Raw genomic sequence first — 20,816 nt, forward strand, 5'->3', positions numbered from 1 at the left:
CGTTAGCCAGGCACCGATCGTCGCCGAGACATTACTATAAATTTGGGGACCCCCAAAGTGCCCCACCGAAAAAAAAATGTATACGCGCGCAAGGAATTTACATATTCAAATGTATTTCAGATAAGGAAGGATATGGGAGGGTATGCAAGGAATAGTTTTTGTGTATTTTTAAAGGGTTTTATTATTGTTTCATTTGGTTTGAAGGAAATTTCATTTTTTTTTGACATTCTGGTAGTACAACGGAAGTATGCTGGATTATGTATACTGTGTTTTTTTTTCTCAAGTAAGATTTCGATAGACGATGACAGAAGAAAAGCAGATGACGTCCCATACCAATCTATTTATTTTACTAAAAAAAGTTTTTAATATTTTTTAAGTTAACTATGGATTGGTTTAAAAATAAATCGTCATACCTCGTTTCTTGTTGTTTTTAACCAGTTTTATTGGTTTATTTTGAAAAATGACAGACCATATATCAATTTTATTGGTTTGACGGAACGATGGACGACAAACGGAAAGTTTCTTGAAGCTTGAAAGTAAGAAATAGTTATTTTTTTATCTTTTTGGTATGTGGTGTTTTGTTCTTGTTTGTTTTGTATTAACACCATACCGTTTTTTTAAATAAAATAACTTGATTACATTTTTTCAGTTTTATACAGTTTTTTTCACAATATTTTGAAGTAATCACTTATCAGTCATATTTTAAATATATTAATATCCTGCTGTGCCTTCCAGTTGTACCAACTTATTTCTTTGTAAAATAAAATACACTACTTTGAAATTAAAATGACAGACACATCTATCACTGTCAGGGATCTTGCGTCGTTGGAGACTATAGGTATTTTCTTTGGTTTATTTTATAAAAATAATTATATTTCGAACCTTTGCACGCCACTGTCCGGTGCCCTATCTAGCTATACCATCGTCGCATTCTTCTAAGAATATAAGGCCATCATCGAGGAGGAAGTCGGGTGCCCCACTGGTAGCCCGCTGTCGCGGCCAGGGCCCCCGAAATGAACCATAAACCATAAAAAATGTCAATGCGACCGGGGCGCACGCATAAATCCGAGGATAAAGAGAAAACGGGACCCCATATGGGGGCCGAGAAGAGGCCCCAATGAATACATTAAGCCGAAGGGCGCCACTGGAGCCGGAGGAGTCTGTTCTGTCTAAAGTTTGTGGCTGGTTTTATGGTTGTTTTAGTAGTAAACTTCGTTTTCCTTTGTGTTCATTAGGTAATGACAGATATGTGTCGTATTATAACAAAGATATACCAGTACCAGTTATGCCAGGAACAGTTATGGTTCAGAACATATCGGGTGTTGCATCAGGGCCGTATCTAGACCAAGATTTCGGGGGGGGTTTGACTTGGAGGGGGGTACAAAAGCTGCTAGGAAAAAAGCATGATAAAAAAATCGCTTTGGGTTACACTCAAATCTTAATTGAAAATAAAATTTTTTGACGCTCTGTTGTATCCTAGCTTTTAGAAATGGTGATTATTTAAATCCTGCTGTATAATTTGAATCAGCTGCTATTTCGAGGCTACAGGTACAGATAGTTATTACCTTTTATAGATTCGATATTATTTATTGAATATTTTTAGGGTAGAGGTTTTTCCCTGGAAAAACGATTGACTACCTCTTCGATATCGATATTTATTTCTCTATGTACGCTTAATAGAGCAAGTCCTGTCAGTCGCTCCTGACCTGTAGAGTTACGTAGGAAGTCCTTCAATCGTCTTATGCCGCAACCGCACATGCGGCATTTAGCGAACTCCGAGCGGTCGTCAACTAACGAACGTTCATGATCGGACTTCGCTTTTCCATCCATACATGCGGGCTCTGATAGCAACAACATAGAGACGAGCGCTCGTTCTCGTCGCCGAACTCCGACTTCCTCATCCACACACATAGGAAATCGGCGAAGCCCCGACCGGAAATCGCCGAATACCGCATGTGCGGTTGCGGCATTAGGGTTGAAAAAGACCTTTCTGGTGTAGCTGTTGACACTGGTAGAGTTGCTAGGATCATTAATAAAGTGTATATATTTGGAAATATACACTGGTTACACTCCGATTATCGTTTCGATAGCGTTTTTAGGTCGGTCGACTGCAGGTAGCTGCTTCCATTTTTGCCGCCACAAGTCTAGTTCTGCCGCTAAAGTGTCATAGTCCAAGAATTCTTTCTCTAATAGCAGAACAATAACAAACGTTAATCGCGTTAATGACTAGCAAAACACACAACATTCAAAATCTTGTCCTTGTCAAACTTTTGCTGTTTTAAACACTTGAATGTTGAAAGTCGAAAATCGAAAATGACATTTGCTTTCAAAGTGGAAAAGTGAGGTTAGGGTGTATAACGTATATTCATCAATGACTAAAAAATACAAGGACAAATAGCACCCGAGACCAAACTGTGACCATTCTTCCAAACAGGTCGTAGCACATATTTTACTTAACATTGCCGCTTGAAGGGATATTTATATTTTTGATATTATTGTTTTTTCACCATGGTACAAAGAAAAACAAGGTATGATCGATAACGGCTACATATTTCGTTAAGTTTGCGCATACCACCTGTGACGTCATACGCCATCATGAAAAAATATCCATATTGTTCAATTAATATACAACTGTGTTTTCTTTCTCTGTACATGCCCTGGCGCCCAATATCTATTTTTGTTTATTGTTCTAATAAAAAAAGACCTAAAATAGGGAAGAATTAGGACATAACCCCAAAAGTTATGTTTTGACATCGAGCTTGACATTTATAAAAAATTATTTTCACATTTTTGACACAATCAAATTTTATCAGACACATCTCTTTGACAATTTGAAATTGGCGCGCAGAGCTTGCAGACCAATGGTGCCGTTTATCACCTGTGACGTAGTAACCAACCCGCGCAATATCATACCATGTATTCTTTGTATCATGTGTTTTCACTACGCCTATGGAGTATCGGGTGGTATCATACTAATTAATTACGAAAAAAACGTATTAAAATGTTAACAAAAGGTACATAACTAGTATCGACGTATAGTACATATCAAGTACATATAATATCAGAAAAATAATTATCGAATTCAATAAAATAAAACGCTAAAAAGGTGTAGGGGGACTGTTCATTTCCCTATAAAACGTAACTTCTGGCTCCTTTCTTATCATTGCGCCTTTTACACTTGACAGCTGAACAAATTACCATTGTAATATTGTAATAAAGTTTATACAAAGTTCACTACACACAAACAACTATTAAAAATCGCTAAAATTGCCGCTGATGACCAGCTGATGATTCATTCGTTATGTCTAAAAAGTTAGTCTAAGGTCACAAATTCTGCTGCAGCACGTATCTGGGCGTTACATGTCCTTGTATTCTTTAGTCATAGATATTCATCCATCTTGTTCTTTTTTTGTTTCGTTCTTACTTACTCAATGATCATTACTTTTTAAAAATTTTAGGCCATAATTTCGGGGGGGGGTTTGAACCCCCAAAACACCCCCCCAGATACGGCCCTGTGTTGCATCATCGTCGTACGGGACATAGAAAATCCCATGTAAATTTTAATGGAATCAATTATTGGCTTTCCTAATTATTTTAGAGAATAATTCTATTTAGGTTTATTGAAGAGCACTAAAACCCACATTCAAAAGTATAACTTTAGATATTTTTGATTAGCTCGTTTACGAGTTATCGCCGATTTCTTTTTAAATATTTCTTCTTTCTTATGGCCCTGTATTTACTTATGAGCACAGTCAAGGTAAAAGATAACTTGACTGGTGCTTAATGAAGTTGTCATTTCAGAAATTTACCTATTATTATTGAAAACTCATTCCTACATCGGAAATCTTAAAGATGTATTTATAAATACAAATTAATATGAATTAAAGTAAAATAAAGTAGTCAATTACAAGGTTAATTATAGTATTATTACAATATTCAATAACTTATTAATTTAGGTACTATTAAATTGTTAGAACTTTAGAATTTAAGAAGATGTTCAAATATTCCTCCATCGACTGCTAGACAATAACCCAGGCGATAATAAAATTCTCTTCTTACATTCGCTAGTTGGTAAAATGAAATTCTATTGCATTCGGCAGAAATAGCATTTTTTAACTCGTCTAGATTTGGGTATTTTTTATCCTTGTATATCCTGTTTTTTAAATGGCCCCAGAAAAAGAAATAATTTGGCGAAATATCAGGAGACCATGCTGGCCAATTACTGTATGATTTAAGCCAATAACGTTTCCGTTAAAACTATTGTCTAAATATTCCCGAACAGCCAAGGTACTATGTGCCGGGCAGCCATCCATTTGGTACCAAACTTCCTGATTTTCCCTAGCGGCATCATGTAAGGCAGGTAAAATATGATTTTCGAGTAGTTCCAAATAATATTCTGCATTTAAATTTCGCGTAAGAAATAATGGCCCGATAATATTGTGTCCGAATATCCCTGCCCAAACATTTACTTTCTTTGGATATTGCGTCCTTGTTTCGACAAACCTGTGTTGGTTTTCTTTGTTCCAATATCGATAATTTTGAACATTGGGTTCATTATTTAAGGTAAACTTGCATTCGTCAGTAAAACATATGTTTTTTAAAAATTCCTTATTCGTGTTTGCTCTTTCCATCATATCAAAACAAAACGCCTACCGCCGTATTTCGTCCCCATCTCGTAGCTCTGGGTGCTTTTCATATTTGAAGGAATAGTACCGTTTTCGTATGATCGAAAAAAAACGGCGTCCAGTTGGCTTGGAAATGACGATCGATGACATTTCCCATATAATTTTGCATATAAAATGACAGCGATCTTCATTTCATAGCCATCGTTGACGCCGTTTTTATTCGATCATACGGTATTTATGTCGTTTCAAAATTCGAAACGCTGTAGTGTGATCTATTCCTATTTCATCCTCAAGTTTCCTTGTTCTGATCTTTCAATCGTTCTCTTCCACGCACAATAAAACTTCCAAGTCGGTATCATTTCTTGCATCTTCTCTTTGTGCCTGTCTTGCTTCACATCTGCAGTTATTTATTAGGGTACCTTTGGTCTCAAATCTCTGGATATTCCTTGAGATTGTAGATTTTCCAGGCATCGGTCTATTCAGATACAGAGCAGCAAACATTTCCGACACCTTTTGATAACTATTTCCTTGATAATACCATTTAATCATCAATACTTTTTCTTCGGTAGTGTAATCATGGCTAATATTTTCGATGTAGGTATAATAACTTTAATAATAATAATAAAGCACTAAATAGATAAATTTCTGAAATGACAACTTCATTTGACAGTTATCTTTTACCTTGACTGGTGTTCATCAGTAAATACAGGGCCATAAAAAAGGAGAAATATTTAAAAAGATATCGGCGATAACTCGTAAACGGGCTAATCAAAAATCTCTAAAGTTATTCTTTTGAATGCGGGTTTTAGTGCTCTTCAATAAACCTAAATAGAATTATTCTCTAAAATAATTAGGGAAGCCAATAATTGACCCCATTAAAATTTACATGGGATACTCGACGATGCAACACCCGGTATAGGAAATGCCATGTAAATTTTAAAGGTTATTGGCTCTTCTATTGAATTAATTTTTTTTTTAATGAATCTGTTTAAAGTACTAGATGAGATCAATCAGTTATACATTAACCCCCATTATTTTTTTTGTTATAAAAATATGATTGTTGTTAATAGAATGTTTTTTACAGAATATTTGTTGGTTACTATTTCGACTACAGTCTACAGATTACTTCAAAATATTGTAAAAAAACAGTGTATAAAACTGAAAAAATGTAATCGAGTTATTTTATTTAAAAAAACGGTATGGTGTTAATACAAAACAAACAAGAACAAAACACCCCATACCAAAAAAATATAAAAAAGAACTATTTCTTACTTTCAAGCTTCAAGAAACTTTCCGCATTTATTATTATATTTATCAATATAACTTATGTACAAATACAAATTTGTAATTTTCCACAAGAATAAATGAAACAAACTATTTTATTAATAATAACACTTACCAAATTTTATGCCTTCAAGGTTGATTAATTAACTTTAGTCTTATTTTTTTTAACCAGTACCTTTTGACATTTTTCTGCAGTACTAAAATCCATTATTTACCTATCCTGTGATGTAGATATTTTACAGCTACTCCAGTTTTTAGTATGTTTAGTACGATCCTTGTACCATATACGAGATGCACTTATCTATGACGATATGGTATACAAACTTTATTGATGGCAACTTTATTGGTGTATAGGACTTCCTGCTCGATCTTTCCTCTACTTGACTTCAACAGATACAAAACACACGTAATAACACGAATCAAAATGCATCACCTTCCAAAACGCAGGGTATTTGACATAAGTTGACACAAAATTATAACCTATAATTTGGCAAGACTTTGACAAGCCTCAAAAATCTAAAGGCGAGTTCATACGCATCGGCGTCCGTTTGTCGTTCATTGTTCCGTCAAACCAATAAAACTGAAATATGATCTGTCATTTTTGAAATAAACCATCAATAAAACTGGTTAAAAACAACAAGAGACCACGCATGACTTTAATAAAAAATATTAGAAACTTTTTTTTAGTAAAATAAATAGATTGATATGGACGTCAACTGCTTTCCTTCTGTCATTGTCGAAATCTTAGGTGAGAAAAGAAAAACAGAGTATAAAATAACCATTAAAGTGTTCATTAAAAAATAAGTACATGTGTACAACAGAGGAGGTGGCAGCATTGCAAAGCTGCGTGACACTAAAAAGTTTTTTTTAATTTCTCTAAAAGTCTTTTTTTTTGTTCAAAAAAAATGTCGAAATTTGCTGATTTAAGATGTTCCCTGTATAATGTGGAACAAATACATAGGAAAATAAATGAAATACAAGGGGTATCTTGTTATTTATTTAATTTTTTCATTTCTTTAAAGACAATCATCATAATATAATACTATACATCTAAATATTTACAAAAATAAAACAGATGATAAAATAATGTACATCAACTAACTTGCGGATCCGATTCTGTATCAAACCGAACCCTACAAAATAATAATAATAATTAATAATAAAATCGGTTAGTTCAATTTTTTTCTCTTCCTTTTTACAATAATAATAATAATAAAATTTGTTCAATGTGATATGGTAAAACATTGTTCTCATTTCTATATAAATACAATATTGTTAACAATAATTGGCTATAAAGACAAAAAAGTTAATAACAATTATTAAAAACAAGTCGGGGATTTTGCAACCAACACACACAGTTATATTTTTCACTTTCGGTTTTTTTATGTGGACATAATAAGTATTTTTAGAGCCTCTGTATATACATGTATTGTGCGTTAGGTACAAAACCTGTAATGAATTCAATAGTACTTTGAACATTACATCCCTAAGTATACTGTGGTTGGTGAGATTTGAACAAACACAAATATTTTCTGTTTTTTAAAGCCCAAAAAATATTTTTTTAAGTTTTTTTATGACATACTTTTTCTGGTTCATATTATTTCCTATGTTAAATGAGGTGCTATACCCTATTAGAGACCTATCGCACTGTAACGTATAGAACGTTAACTTTAAAGGGTAACAAGCGATAAGACTCTAATAATTTTTCCTTGTTTTTTTTTCCACGCAACTTGGCAGTGGCGTGGAGTACGTTTGTGTATGTGGAAGTGGCAGGGTGGAGGGGGGGGGGAGAACAGTATCCAGTGCCGGTAGTCGCGTCAACAAAGTTTCTTGTTCGGTTATCACAGATAAAATTACTAAAAATGCGTTAGTTTGTTCTTTTTTCATTTTTGTCGTCGTTTTTTTTTATACAAAATTTACAGCACTCTATATTTTCTTCTTTTTCGTTTCCGTCGGTGTGTTTTTCGTTTCTTTTTTTGCACTTTGTCCCTTATTGCTTGATCATCTGTAAAAAGAAAAAAAACGTTATTAAAGTTATAACAAAATTTAATTTGTCATAGTGTGATTGTTACTAAATTCACAGTATTTAAGAGTCTTCTAATCTTGTAAGTGGTTTAAGATGTAAGAAATTCTATTTATATATTAAGTATTTACAATGTACGGATTAAGGATAAAGCAAAAATATTACAACACAGGCTGTAGACACTCATGATCATAATGAAGTCTTTACGGTATTCTCTATTAAGGTCCAGTTTTATACCTTCCTTTAAAACTTCAGATTTTATCGCTTAATTCAATTTTATACATGCATTGGCATAACTACAGGGGAGCCCGGGGTGCCCCCCCCCATGTACTGCTGGGTACCCCCCAGATAAATCCTGAATTATGACTCTTGGCTACATATTAATTTTTATTTGCGTTTATTCTGTTTAGTTAATATTATTTTGTTGTATTCAAAAAATGTGTTAAATTTATTTTTTTTAGAAAATTTATAGGTATTTAAGTAACCTGCGGGAACACGGTTGACCAAGTCTATGAAATTTATTGATAGAGAAATTCATGTAAACGTTTTATTCAAAAAATGAGTTTTTTAGAATTATTTTTCATTTTTAAAGAAACAAAAGCCCTAAGCCCCTCTGGGCTCAACACCAGGCAAATATAAGTAAAATATATCTAAAACCTTCCAGTATGGTACTGCCAGTACTTACAAAACCTTCTCGAAAGCCTTTTAACCCGAACGAGACCAAAAAACACGAATCGAACCGAAGAAAAACAAAAAAAATAAATAAACGACACATCGAAAAGACGGTGCACAAGACAAGGACGAACCGACTTATCTTAAACTAAGAGAGTAAAGGATAGAGAGTAACGACGTTACATTCAGCCATTCACCGATCCCTATCTACTTTCATTTGTCAATGTCTGCGAGGTGGCGATAGCGTCTTTCATTCAGAGTTCGAAAATATCGTGGGCGTACTCTAGTATTTCTTTTGTTTCTTCTCCTCTTCGACCTTTCAAGCTAATGAATCGACGGAAAGATAAACTATGTGCGTTTCTTTTTGTCTTTTACGTTCTATCCCTTTTTCGTTAATTTGAATTTTGTCAGTGTCAGGTAGAGAAAAAAAATCGGGCTTGGAGAACCGTCATATTTATTAGTTTTGTGGTCTAGGTTTATTTTCAAACTTGTGTCTTTGAATATCGCCTATAAATATTGTATTAGTGTCAAATTTACATTAAGTTTTCATATTTTTCAGAAATTTAGCTTGATTCTGCACATTTTTATGTCATATGCAGCTAAGAAGATTTTTTTAGACTATCAGTCAAAGAGCAACTGACAAATCAAAACATCTTGTAACACCAAGTTGTAGCCTGGTAATTTACGAACATTTTCCTTTTTTATTCACTCTGTTATCTCAATTATTAGAAAAGATACAGGGTTTTAAAGAAAGGGTGGATAATTTATTTAATTTTACCTAATGTCTTCAGTCGAATTTCATAATATTAACGAAAAAAAAAAGAGTGGGTGCACAGTGTGAAGTAAAACTTCTTACTAACGGCTATTGTGAATAATCGTAAACTAAAAATTATAAAGTGTAATTGAAACCACTAATTGCGAGGTTATGAACGAAGCTTAAATCTGTCAAAAAAAAAACGAAAGATGTAAATATAAAAAAAATTATGGACTATTGGAAATACGTTTCATTACTTGCCGGTCCTAAATCACACCGGCTTCCACTACCTGACTACCGAACAATAGAAAATTGAATTGGAAAAAAGTTATAGGGAGGGGAGGGAAGGTCGCTAGTGATCGGTTTCAAATAACAACGCTCCAGCCACAAATTGCTGATCGTAGATTAGAGAAAGAAACAATTTCCGATCCGGATTTCGACTTTATCTGGTCAGTTAGGTGTTTCGGTGGAATGCATTATGTCACGACCTGTTTTAGACACGGGTAGGACCATGGGAATAGAACAGCAAACCGTACTCAGAGCGATAAAAACGAAATATAATATCTTCGGTTCAGTAAGAAAGTACTTTTACGTCAATACTGTAACTTATTTTGCAACGATTAGCCACAGGAATAGAGGAACAGATCTAGATTTTCCTCAGAGTGATATAGAATAAAGTTGACAAATTTCTTCACGGCAGGTGTCGGTTACATCTTTTTTTTAACAATATCTCCCTGGGCAGATGGTTTCGATGGCATAGTTTTAAAAAATATGAAAAAAGTTCCTATAAAGATGGGTAGGGTTAGGTTGTAGCTAAGCTAAACTTTTTAAAATTAAGTTTTTTGTAATTATCTTAAATTCCATTTATTTGAAATTGCTGCAGGTTGAACTAATAGTAATAATAAATTAGGTAAAATATATAACTTATTATTTTGTTTTTATTTTAATGTTTTTAATTCTGTCTAATAAAATTGCGTTTATCTCATCAAGGAAGCCGAATTCGACAAAATATCAAAAGATAACTTTTAATTGGCATTTTTTTTGGAAAAATATTCCAGTGATAACCCATATGCACGTCTCTGATTTTGATGAATTTATCGACACTTTTTTTAGCATTAAAATATGTAGAAACTTATAGTAACTTTGTGTATTTTGTGTTAGTTTCCGTTGTTAGTTTTTATAAAAGTTGTTTTTGGGTTCTCTTAGCTGTTTTGTTGTCTGATTTTCTATCTATTTGTTGGTTAGTTTTCAAAGCAATAGTTGTTTTTATTATTTTATTTTTGATTTTGTGGAGAGGTAATCTTGTCTTATGTTTAGTTCTTTTGATCTTTGGTATACTTTTTCTGTTGGTGTTGGTCTATCTAGAATAACTGTTATTTTTAACATCCCTAGTTAAATTATAGAGCTCTTACAGAGAATGCTTCACAATGATCAACTGAAACTACTGAAGAAACTAAATCTACTTAAGAGAATAGGTACCGTTAAAACTTCATTATGATCATGAGTGTCAGTGTTCATTGGTTCAAAAATAGGGGATAGAATAGTTTAGAGATAATAATATAAATAATAAATTCATTTACCTACCTTTACATCAGATAGAGTCCATCTCAGACGGGCGATACGAATCCTCCATTTATACTTTGTGAACTATAAAAGAAATTAAAAAAAATAAGTAAAAATAGCTGTGTTCCAACAATCTAAACCTATGTAGTAGTTTCTTTTTCACTATTTTATATATGGAGAATTGTTTTTTTTATATCATTATTTCTGTCAAATTCCAGAAAATTGTTAAACAAAAATTGAATCATTTTTTTTAAAATAAATTACTTTAATTTTCATATTTACAGATAAAAACTATTTTGGTATACAGGGTGTTTCAAACAAATGCGAAAAACTTCAGGGGTTGATTCCTTGTTCAAAATAAAGGGTAGTTTGCTTCATAAACGTTGGGTCAAAAGTCAACCATTATGGAGATATTGCGGTACAAAGATGGCGGAAAAATAATGTTTTTATTTTTTATCTTGAAAACGAAAAGAGATAGACTAATAAAATTTTATGGAAGCATTACTGTTATGAAAACACACTTTCTGGTAATGTTTTCACTTTTTTAAAATGAGTGGAAGGGGTTGAAATAAACTACCCTTATCATTCTTGTTAACGAAATTTAAAGAAAAATCTTATCAAACACATGCAAAAAAATTAATTTGGATAGTTTAGTTTGTTTAGAAACTTTTTTATCTCTTGTATTTTTTTTATAAAACTCACCGATTTGAAATTAAAAAATAAAATGTCAGGACAAAAAACATTTTCTGATAAAGAATCTAGTGGGCTGCTGTAATTTTTTTAGGAAAAAATCTAGTCGGCCGCTGTTACTTTTTAGGATGTTCCTAATATTATTTTTTTTGACATTACTCTACTGCAATACGTTATTATCTAGATGATTATTATTATCGTTATTATCACTAGATTCTTAATCTAAAAATGTTTTTGTCCTGACATGTAATGCTTTACATTTTATTTTTTAATTTCCAATCGGTGAGTTTTATCAAAAAACACAAGAGGTAAAAAGTTTCTAAACAAACTAAACTATCCAAATAAAAGCATTTGCATGTGTTTGATAAGATTTTTCTTTAAATTTCGTTAACAACAATGATAGGGGTAGTTTATTTCAACCCCTTCCACTCATTTTAAAAAAGTAAAAAAATTACCTGAAAGTGTGTTTTCATAACAGTAATGCTTCCATAAAATTTCATTAGTCTATCTCTTTTCGTTTTCAAGATAAAAAATAAAAACTTTATTTTTCTGCCATCTTTGTACCGCGATATCTCCCTAATGGTTGACTTTTGACCCAAAGTTTATAAAGCAAACTACCCTTTATTTTGAACAAGGAATTACCCCCTAAAGTTTTTCACATTTGTTTTGAAACACCCTGTATAATATTAAAAAAAATGTAAAATAATGGCTTAAATAGCTTGCCAGTTCAGTGTCTTAATAAAAAAAAACGGCAGTTATACAAAATTACTGTAACTTTTTATCAAAATTATTCCTTACAGCATTGTTGCCATGTCAATAATAAACAATAATTATACAGGGTGAGTATTAAATAAGAGCACATATTATCACTGAGCTGGTAATAAATCTCGATAAAAGAAACATATTTTCTATTTTCCGTTTTTCAAATAAGTCCAAAATTACCGAGTTATATTACTTTTGAGAACCACTGGATTTTTTCTGTATGTTACGTTTCCCTAAATTTAAAATCTACCATCTATGTGGTCATATTATCAAGATATTATGTGTCAAAAAATAAAAAAAATAGTGTACTTATTTAAGACTCGCCCTGTATACAGTAATAAACTAAAAATCCCTTAATTATTAAATAAATTATTACCCGTTACCTTTTATAAAAAGGTTTGAAGGCTGCATTATCTCCCACTACATTCCCACCCCCCGGGTTCATCTGCACTCCCCCCTGATTTTGCTGGGGAGGCCTCTGCGGACTGTGAATCCTTCCAAAACCCCCCAGAAAAGCCCCCGAGTTTTGGGAATAGCCTCCGTTCGAACCCCCTCCTATACAGGGTCCTCCCTGGCCGGGAACCACGTTCCCTGTCACCGTGGGGAGCTTCATATTGGGGGGAGTTTGAGGTGGGGTGTCTGTTTGGACGTCGGGGAAACCCTGTTGGCAGTGACTCGGTAGAAAGCCTCCGTTCGTATACCTGGAAGAGATAAAAATGCTCGTATAAATATCTATCTTTTTTAATTTTCTTGAAAAGAATTCTACATTTTTAAGGAGTCTCACTTATTACTTCACATGTTATGGTGGGATATATGTTGTGTATATTACTTCACATGTTATGGAGGGAGATGGAGAACTACCCTCTATAAAACCGTCCCAGATACTGGCTTTTGTCAAAGCCCTGGGACTGTATGATGAGTTATGATTCAAGAAAGGGGGACACAATGGATCTGTAAGGTCGAAGTGATTAACCCCCCTCCCACTCATTCTAAATTATAAAAAATTCTATGGTGGGATATTAAAATGTTATTAAAATAAACATCTCCAAATGCCTGAACAATACATTTATTTATATTAGATTCTATTAAACAGCCTTTTTCATTTTTTTTTATTTTGTAGGTTTTCCCTTAAAACACCAGAATTCTCTTGAAGAAATGAACCCGCTACAAACAGGTATGGACATTATTTTTAAGCTAATTTTATTTTTTTAATGATTTACCTTGAACTGGGTAGTGCAAACCCATTGGAACTCCCCAACCATTGACCACCTTGTGAAGGGGGTGGCGGTGGAGGTGTTTTACAAGCTGCCGTGTCGGCAAGTGACCAGATTTTCGGTTTGGAAGGTGGTAGTGGTACTCCGCAGTCGGTACTCTTCAGTTCCGACTTCAACGCATACCCATTGCCTAGGATGTGGTGCATGTTGTTGCCTAAGATGTCGTCTTTCCGATCTTCGTCGGTCATATCGTCGTCATCCAGGTCTTTGTTTGGTCGTTCTGATTTTATTCTTCCATGAATGTCTGTGGAAAAAGACTCAACGTAAACAATGTGAAACTGTAATCACAAAACTTCAATCTATTTCCGTATTGTCACGGAATTTTAAATGATGTCTTAATTTTAGAGAAAATTTAGTCCAAACATCAGGAATGTTTTTTCTTTCTTCATTTGTGTAAAAATACCTAGCCAATTTTACATAAAACGTTAAACGCTGAACGCTTATTTTGCCACTTTTTCGGACTGGTGAAATGGACTCTTCTGCCAGGACCACAAAATTAATATCTATAAAAATAATTGACCCCTATTAACGCACGTCCTTCACGCCTATGCCCTCAAAAAGCTTCCCCCACCTCCAAAACTTCTCCCCCGACCGACTTTACGACCCTTTAATAAAATATCATTTTCATTTTGACACCGACGAGTCTCCCTCCTCCTCCCCCCACTCTCCTTTCATTCCCCTCTTTATGCCACCCCCTACGGACTCGAAATAATCACATTCGCACTCAAAGCGATGCGTATTTTCCGTCGGGATTAGATATAGACCGGGAGATAGAGAGATTTGCTTTCTTTAGGGAAGACAGACAAATTCTTTAGTAAAAGTCTGTACAAAAATAGTATCTCTTTAGATATTTTTTTTATAGTCGAAGAAAATAGGCCTTTAAATTCGAAGTTTTGGTGCAAACTTGAATTTTTGTTACGTTGAAGTTACTTTGAAAGATCTAAAAACGAACTGTGAAAGAGAATAAGGGGTGAAATAAATAAATAAATAAAATTCTTTTTTTGAAATTTCGGAGAAACGGTGAGAACTAGAAAAAAAAGTTCAAATAAAAGTTGAAGAGGGCTAAATTTTACATAGAAATGATCTGTATACTTTTTTTGCTCAGATCAAAATTAACCGAGATAGGGTGGCTAGAAGCTAGAGGATGATAGAGAAATTTAAAAAAAAATATAAGTTGCTGAAAAATTCATATATTTAACTTTTTTCAGTTTGTTTGGCAAATTACAAATTTCAATTAAGATTTTTTTAAATTCACCCCTAGAAGGGGTGAAAAGTATAAATAAAGTGTTTTTTTTTTTCCTAATTTCAGAGAAACGGCAAGGACTTTGAGAAAAATAATATCTATACTAATATATAAAATCCTTAAGTGACTGAGATACTGGTTAATCACGATCCTGCTCAAACCACTCAACGTAAGAAGCTCAATTTTGGCATACAGGTTGATTCTAGGGTGTAGAGGTTCGATAAGAAGGGATTTTTCGAAATTCCAGTCCCAAGAGGGTGAAACCACCCCTCAAATATTACAATATTTTTTATTTAAAAAACGGTCAAGTTTCCGAAAAATCGCTTAAACGCGTATATTTTATTTTGTTTTTTTACATATTTTAAGATTTTTTAAAAATGTATACAGGGTGTTTCGAAAAATCTGGTCATTGATTAATCACGAACCTGCTTAAAGCGCTTGACGTAAAAAGGGTGTAGAAGTTCGATAAGAAGGGATTTTTCGAAAATCGAATTCTAAGGGGGTGAAACTATCCCTCAAATATTAAAATATTTTTTATTTAAAAACCGGTGAGTTTTTCAGAAAAACTCTTAAACATGTACATATATTTATTTTGTTGTTTTACACATTTTAAGATTTTTTATAAATTTATACAGGGTTTTTCATAAAATATGACCATTGAGTAATCACGATTCTGCTTAAACTGCTTGACGTTTAAAGCTGATTTTTGGCAAACGGATTGACTGTGGGGTGTATTGGTTCGATAAGGAGGGGTTTCTCGAATCTCAAATTCCAAGAGGGTGAAAACGCCCCTTTAATATTACAATATTTGTTATTTAAAAAACGGTTAGTCTTTCGGGAAAACGCTTGGAAAAGTATAATTTATTTGGTTTTTTTACATATTTTGAAATTTTTTAAAAAATCATATAGGGTGTTCCAAAAAGTTGGGTAATTTCTTAACCACGATTCTGCTTAAACTGCTTGACATAAAAAACTTATTTTTGGCAAGTGGATTTTTCGAAAGTCAAATTCCAACGAGACGAAGCTACCCCTCAAATATTACCAAGTTATATAATAATATCGCCATATTGTTTTTTTTTTCATGCTCACATAAATGTGAGAAAATGTTATCCAGTTTGTATGTTAATGGAAATTCTTGCTTTGCTTTATCATCACCATTACAAATGATTAATTCTACGCGAATGAAGTCGCTGGTACACGCTAGTGTTTCAATAAAAGTTGTCCCCTAGGTACTAGCCACCCTATGTCAGTTAATTTTGATTTGAGCAGAAAACGTATAGAGATGATTTTTATGTAAAATTGAACGCTCTACAAATTTTATTTGAACTTTTTTTTCCTAGTCCTTACTACCGTTTCTCCAAAATTTCGAAAAAATAATTTTATTTATTTATTTTACCCCTTCTCAGTATTTCTCTCTCATTCAGTATTTCTCTGCAGTACTAAAATCTATTATTATTTACCTTTCCTCTATCTTTATTTTATAGGTACTTATGTTTTGAGTATCATATACGAGATAGTATACAAACTTTAAGGTGGCTTGGTGTGGTGTGGACTGTTGAAGAGGGAAAATACAGTGTAGACCCAGAGAGTAGGAAGGAGTCTTTTCCCCCGATTTTGCCTCCATTTAACACAACACACGTAATAATACAAAACCAAATGCAAAAGCAATTTTACAAATGTTTATCATTTTCCAGAACGCTGGTTATTTGACATAATTTAATACAAATAATAAACCTTCAATTTGAGAAAATTTTAATTTGAAGTTTCAAAAATCTTATGTAAAACAGGCTAGGTATTTTTACACAAATGAACAAGGAAATTAAAGATAAAGGATTATACTATATCCGTATTGTAGCACATTTTTAGACAACTTTTTTATTTTTAAGATTTTGATTGCCAAACATCAACAAAATATTCCTTATGTTTGGACTAAATTTTCTGGAAAATAAAGACATCATTTAAAATTCCGTTACAATACGGAAATAGATTGAAGTTTTGTGATTACAGTGATATATAATTTATATGGTTTTGTAACAAATTGCTCGCTATTTTATGGCAAATGCTGAAGCTCTGCAAACCTTAATCAAGCCTTAATCAAAGCACGTGTGTTTGGAATTTTGGGTGTGGCTTAACACGACAGGATCGGGCTAAGCCTTAGCCCACGGCCACACAGAAAGCGTTTATAGCGTTTTGCGCTTTTTGCGTCTCAAGCGTTTTTTGCGATTTTACCGTTTTAAGCGCTTTTTTCGATTTGTGTCCATTAAAAACACGCAAAAGACGAGGCAGGTCTGCAGTTTCTATCAATAATGTCAATTAGTAACGTCGCAAGCTTGGATTCCCGGCCCGTCCAACAATCAATCCTGTGAGAAAGAGATAGGCGAGATCGGCGCCGTTAGCATTGAAGAGACAAAGATAAAAGATGCGGGGATTGAATTGTGGACGGGCCGGGGCTTATATTCGGAGACAAACACAATCTACTGCTAGTGCCAGTGTTGTGTGTAAAAATAATAATTATTATTTCTCATTTATTTTACGAGTTTCAGTTTATATGTGTATAGTTTTTTTTATGTTGTAGTGTTGTGGTTAGTACTTGTTATAATTATAATATAATATAATAAATAATTATAATTATATAATAGAATAGTAAATATTTCTATTTGCTAATGCAATTTTAGGATATGATTTATGAAACATTTTGGAGTGAAACTTCTTTACGCGCGCTGGGAGTAAAAATTCAAGGCTGTGACATACGAGCTAGTGAGACGGCCCTGACACACGAGCTCGTTGTAACGAAACCGTGTTAAGGGCTTAGAAATACGTAGTGACGCGACGTGTATTTGTGAGCAGTCCACGTGTTCATAAAAAATATTGATATTTTAATACAAATTTTGTAAAAGTGAACCTAATTATTACGGGTAAAAAACATTTTTTACACGTAAAAACTATTTTTACGCGTATAAAACAGTTTTTACTGGTAGAAAACTGTTTTTACGCGTATAAAACTATTTGTTACTGCTAGGAAACTATTTTTTACGTGTATAAGATTATTTGTTACGTGTAATAATCTATTTGTTACACATAAAAACTCTTTTTTACTCGTCAGAAACTTTTGTTTCTGGTTGAGAACCTTTCTTACGCAAAAAAAAATTTTTACGTGTAAAAAACTATTTGTTACACGTAAAAACTAATTTTTACGCGTCAAAAACTTATTGTTTCTGGTAAAAACTTTTTACCAAAAAAATGTTTATTATGTGTAAAAGACTATTAGTTACACGTAAAAATTATTTTTTACGCGTCAAAAACTTATTGTTTCTGGTAAAAAACTTTTGTTACGCAAAAAAATATTTTTACGTTTAAAAACTATTTGTTACACGTAAAAACTAATTTTTACGCGTCAAAAACTTATTGTTTCTGGTAAAAACTTTTTACCAAAAAAAATATTTTTACGTGTAAAAACTATTTGTTACACGTAAAAACTACTTTTTACGCGTAAGAAAATATTCCTTTAATTTATTACTTTTTCAACATTTCAAACTACACTTTTTCAAACATTTCCTTCAAATTTTTGAATTTAATAGAATCTTCCTAAACAGTAGATTTTCTTTATACAAATATTTTTAGATAATACCCTAAAATGAAAAAAAAAATGCATACTATTTAATTTATTTCTATGGTATTCTTAAATATAACATCCGCCTATGACGGGGTCTCATCTTAGAAAACGCTAAAGACGCTACAGAAAACAAACTGATTTGTTTTTATTTGCGTTTTTTGCGAGACACGCCGAACGCTACACGCTTTTGGTGTGGCCACCCTATATAATCCTGTTATTTTGTTTTAGTCGCTAAAGACGCTTTACGCTAAAAACGCAAAAAACGCTTTCTGTCTGGCCGTGGGCTTAGGCGTGGTTTCGTCACTCCAATCATATTAAAGGTGATTTGTCATTTTTTCGGTTAAAACGACAATAAGACTTGCTAAAACAAAAGAAACGACGCATGACGGATTTATATATGTATAAATTCATCCAGAGTTAAGTTAAAAAATATTAGAAACCTTTTTAGTGAAATAAATGGATTGTTATGGACGTCACCTGCCTTTTTTCTGTCATCGTCTGTCAAAACCTTCCCCGATTCGTAAAACAAAGTGTGGTGTTTAATACGATCAAAATAATTCTGCTATCTCCCGGCCTATAAGGTTTTATTGCGTATAGCCGTATACCCCCGTTAAACAGCTTTAAATAAAGACCTCTTTCCCTCACTGTATAACCCTTAATTACTTCAGGAGAGCCGAGGGTCTTTATTCAATTATAAAGTCGTAGAGAACGGCCCTTAAACGCAGCCCTAGGGCTTTTAGGGCTTCATTGTGCGGCGATCTTTTGCTCGCGATCGCGGGGGTTGCGCGTGTGTGCGTATCAATGCGTTCAGTCCGTATGGAGAATGTGGAGAGAGATATGGATATGGGGAGGTAATGGAACGATGAAGGGTGTGGAAATATATCTGGCTTGTTTCCCTTCATTTAGAAAAAAAATATTTTAATAAAAAAAATACGGAAAATATTTTTCTGTATTTTTTTAAGGATATTTTACGTAACGCTAATACCCATTTATAATACAGGGTGGTTCGAACTGTATTCCGGAAACTTCGGCAGCATCTTCTGCAGAATAAGTAAAAAAGTTCGTATAAATGTATGTCCTAAAATGCATAATTTTGGAGATACAGGGTGTAGAAATTTTTTTTGAACCTAAGAATTTCAGGACATACCTATTTATTTTTATCTACAGAATATGCTGCTGAAGTTTCCGGAATACAATTCGGATCACCCTGTATACTATTACTATACCTTACGGAAGATATTTCTTAAAAGTTGATAAAAACAAAGACACAACAAAACGAGCATATACGAACATTCACGATCGAATTAAAATAACAATCACTCACACGGCACTAAATCTGGTCTGTCCGCGGGACACCTCGATCTCCCTTTCCTCCCCTCCGCCGCTATCCTTACCTGTTTCGTCTCGTTTCTCGTCGTCATCCTTGTCCTTGTCGTCGCTGTCCGAGACCAGGGCGTCATCGTCATCGTCGGTTTTATTTTTCGGCTCCCAGGTCATCTTGTTCTCTTTTTTCAGGCGTCGTCGAGCGTTGGCGAACCACGTCGATACCTGGACACATCACAAATCATCAGAAAATCATGCTAAATAGTCTTTTAGTTGAGTTAGTTAGCTATCATGTGAAGTACGAGAAGACAAATTCAATTTTGGTAATGCAGAATTTTTTCTGACCATGGTTTTCTGACTTACTTGTGTTAGGGTCATTTTGGTGATGATAGCCAGCATGATTTTCTCTCCCTTCGTGGGGTAGGGGTTCTTTTTGTGTTCGTTCAGCCACGCTTTCAGTGTGGCCGTCGATTCTCGCGTGGCGTTTTTCCTTCTCGCTGCCAAGTCGTACCCTGCACTGTATCTGAAACAAATTTGAAAATTACGATAACTAAGTGTTATTTCATCAACATTTTGATAATATTAGCAGCGTTTTTTCTTTTTTGAACAATCCATATTTAGAAAAGCAATCAAAAGATAAAAAAAAACGTCTCTGAGACTATCGAAATGTTGATATAATAATAATTTGATATTTTTTATTTGAATAGTCATAATCATAAGGGCTACTGTAACTCTGTTATAAAAATAAGGTAATTAAGGGCTTATTTTTTCGTATGTATTATAATTTTGCTTAAAACTTTGGTTTGAAAAAAGATATCAAGATACGGGTTTCACTGAATTTTTAAGCTTTTATTTCTCTTTAGTATCAGCTAAAATTACATATACTATGGTAAGTATTTTTTTTTTGAAAAAAACGCTTAATATTTGCTAAATTGTAAGACAGCTCCCCCTAGCGTCTACGTTCAAAAGCTTATTTTTATTGTTTATATG

At 33.3% G+C, this 20,816-nt stretch overlaps 2 protein-coding genes across 5 annotated transcripts in view; one reads left to right on the forward strand and one right to left on the reverse strand.

Annotated features, from left to right (window-relative positions):
* The window catches only part of LOC115891191 (ankyrin repeat domain-containing protein SOWAHB), a 329,208-nt gene that overhangs the window by 66,216 nt on the left and 242,176 nt on the right, over nucleotides 1–20,816 (forward strand). Inside the window, exon 2 of the mRNA XM_030911602.1 lies at nucleotides 13,494–13,547. Coding sequence (XP_030767462.1) covers nucleotides 13,529–13,547 — 19 coding nt within the window. The 5' untranslated portion in view covers nucleotides 13,494–13,528. The remainder of the gene's footprint in view (nucleotides 1–13,493; nucleotides 13,548–20,816) is intronic.
* The window catches only part of LOC115891190 (homeobox protein araucan-like), a 117,650-nt gene continuing 103,727 nt past the window's right edge, over nucleotides 6,894–20,816 (reverse strand). For all 4 annotated transcript variants that reach the window (XM_030911595.1, XM_030911594.1, XM_030911596.1 and 1 more), the window contains 6 exons: nucleotides 20,190–20,349; nucleotides 19,898–20,051; nucleotides 13,594–13,891; nucleotides 12,757–13,074; nucleotides 10,943–11,005; nucleotides 6,894–7,914 (listed from right to left, as the gene is read on the reverse strand). In XM_030911595.1, the coding sequence (XP_030767455.1) occupies nucleotides 10,966–11,005; nucleotides 12,757–13,074; nucleotides 13,594–13,891; nucleotides 19,898–20,051; nucleotides 20,190–20,349 (970 nt within the window). In that variant the 3' untranslated portion in view covers nucleotides 6,894–7,914; nucleotides 10,943–10,965. The remainder of the gene's footprint in view (nucleotides 7,915–10,942; nucleotides 11,006–12,756; nucleotides 13,075–13,593; nucleotides 13,892–19,897; nucleotides 20,052–20,189; nucleotides 20,350–20,816) is intronic.

This window comes from Sitophilus oryzae, unplaced genomic scaffold, assembly GCF_002938485.1.
Source record: "Sitophilus oryzae breed Bouriz unplaced genomic scaffold, Soryzae_2.0 scaffold_979_pilon_pilon, whole genome shotgun sequence".
NCBI classification, from domain to species: Eukaryota; Metazoa; Arthropoda; class Insecta; order Coleoptera; family Curculionidae; genus Sitophilus; species Sitophilus oryzae.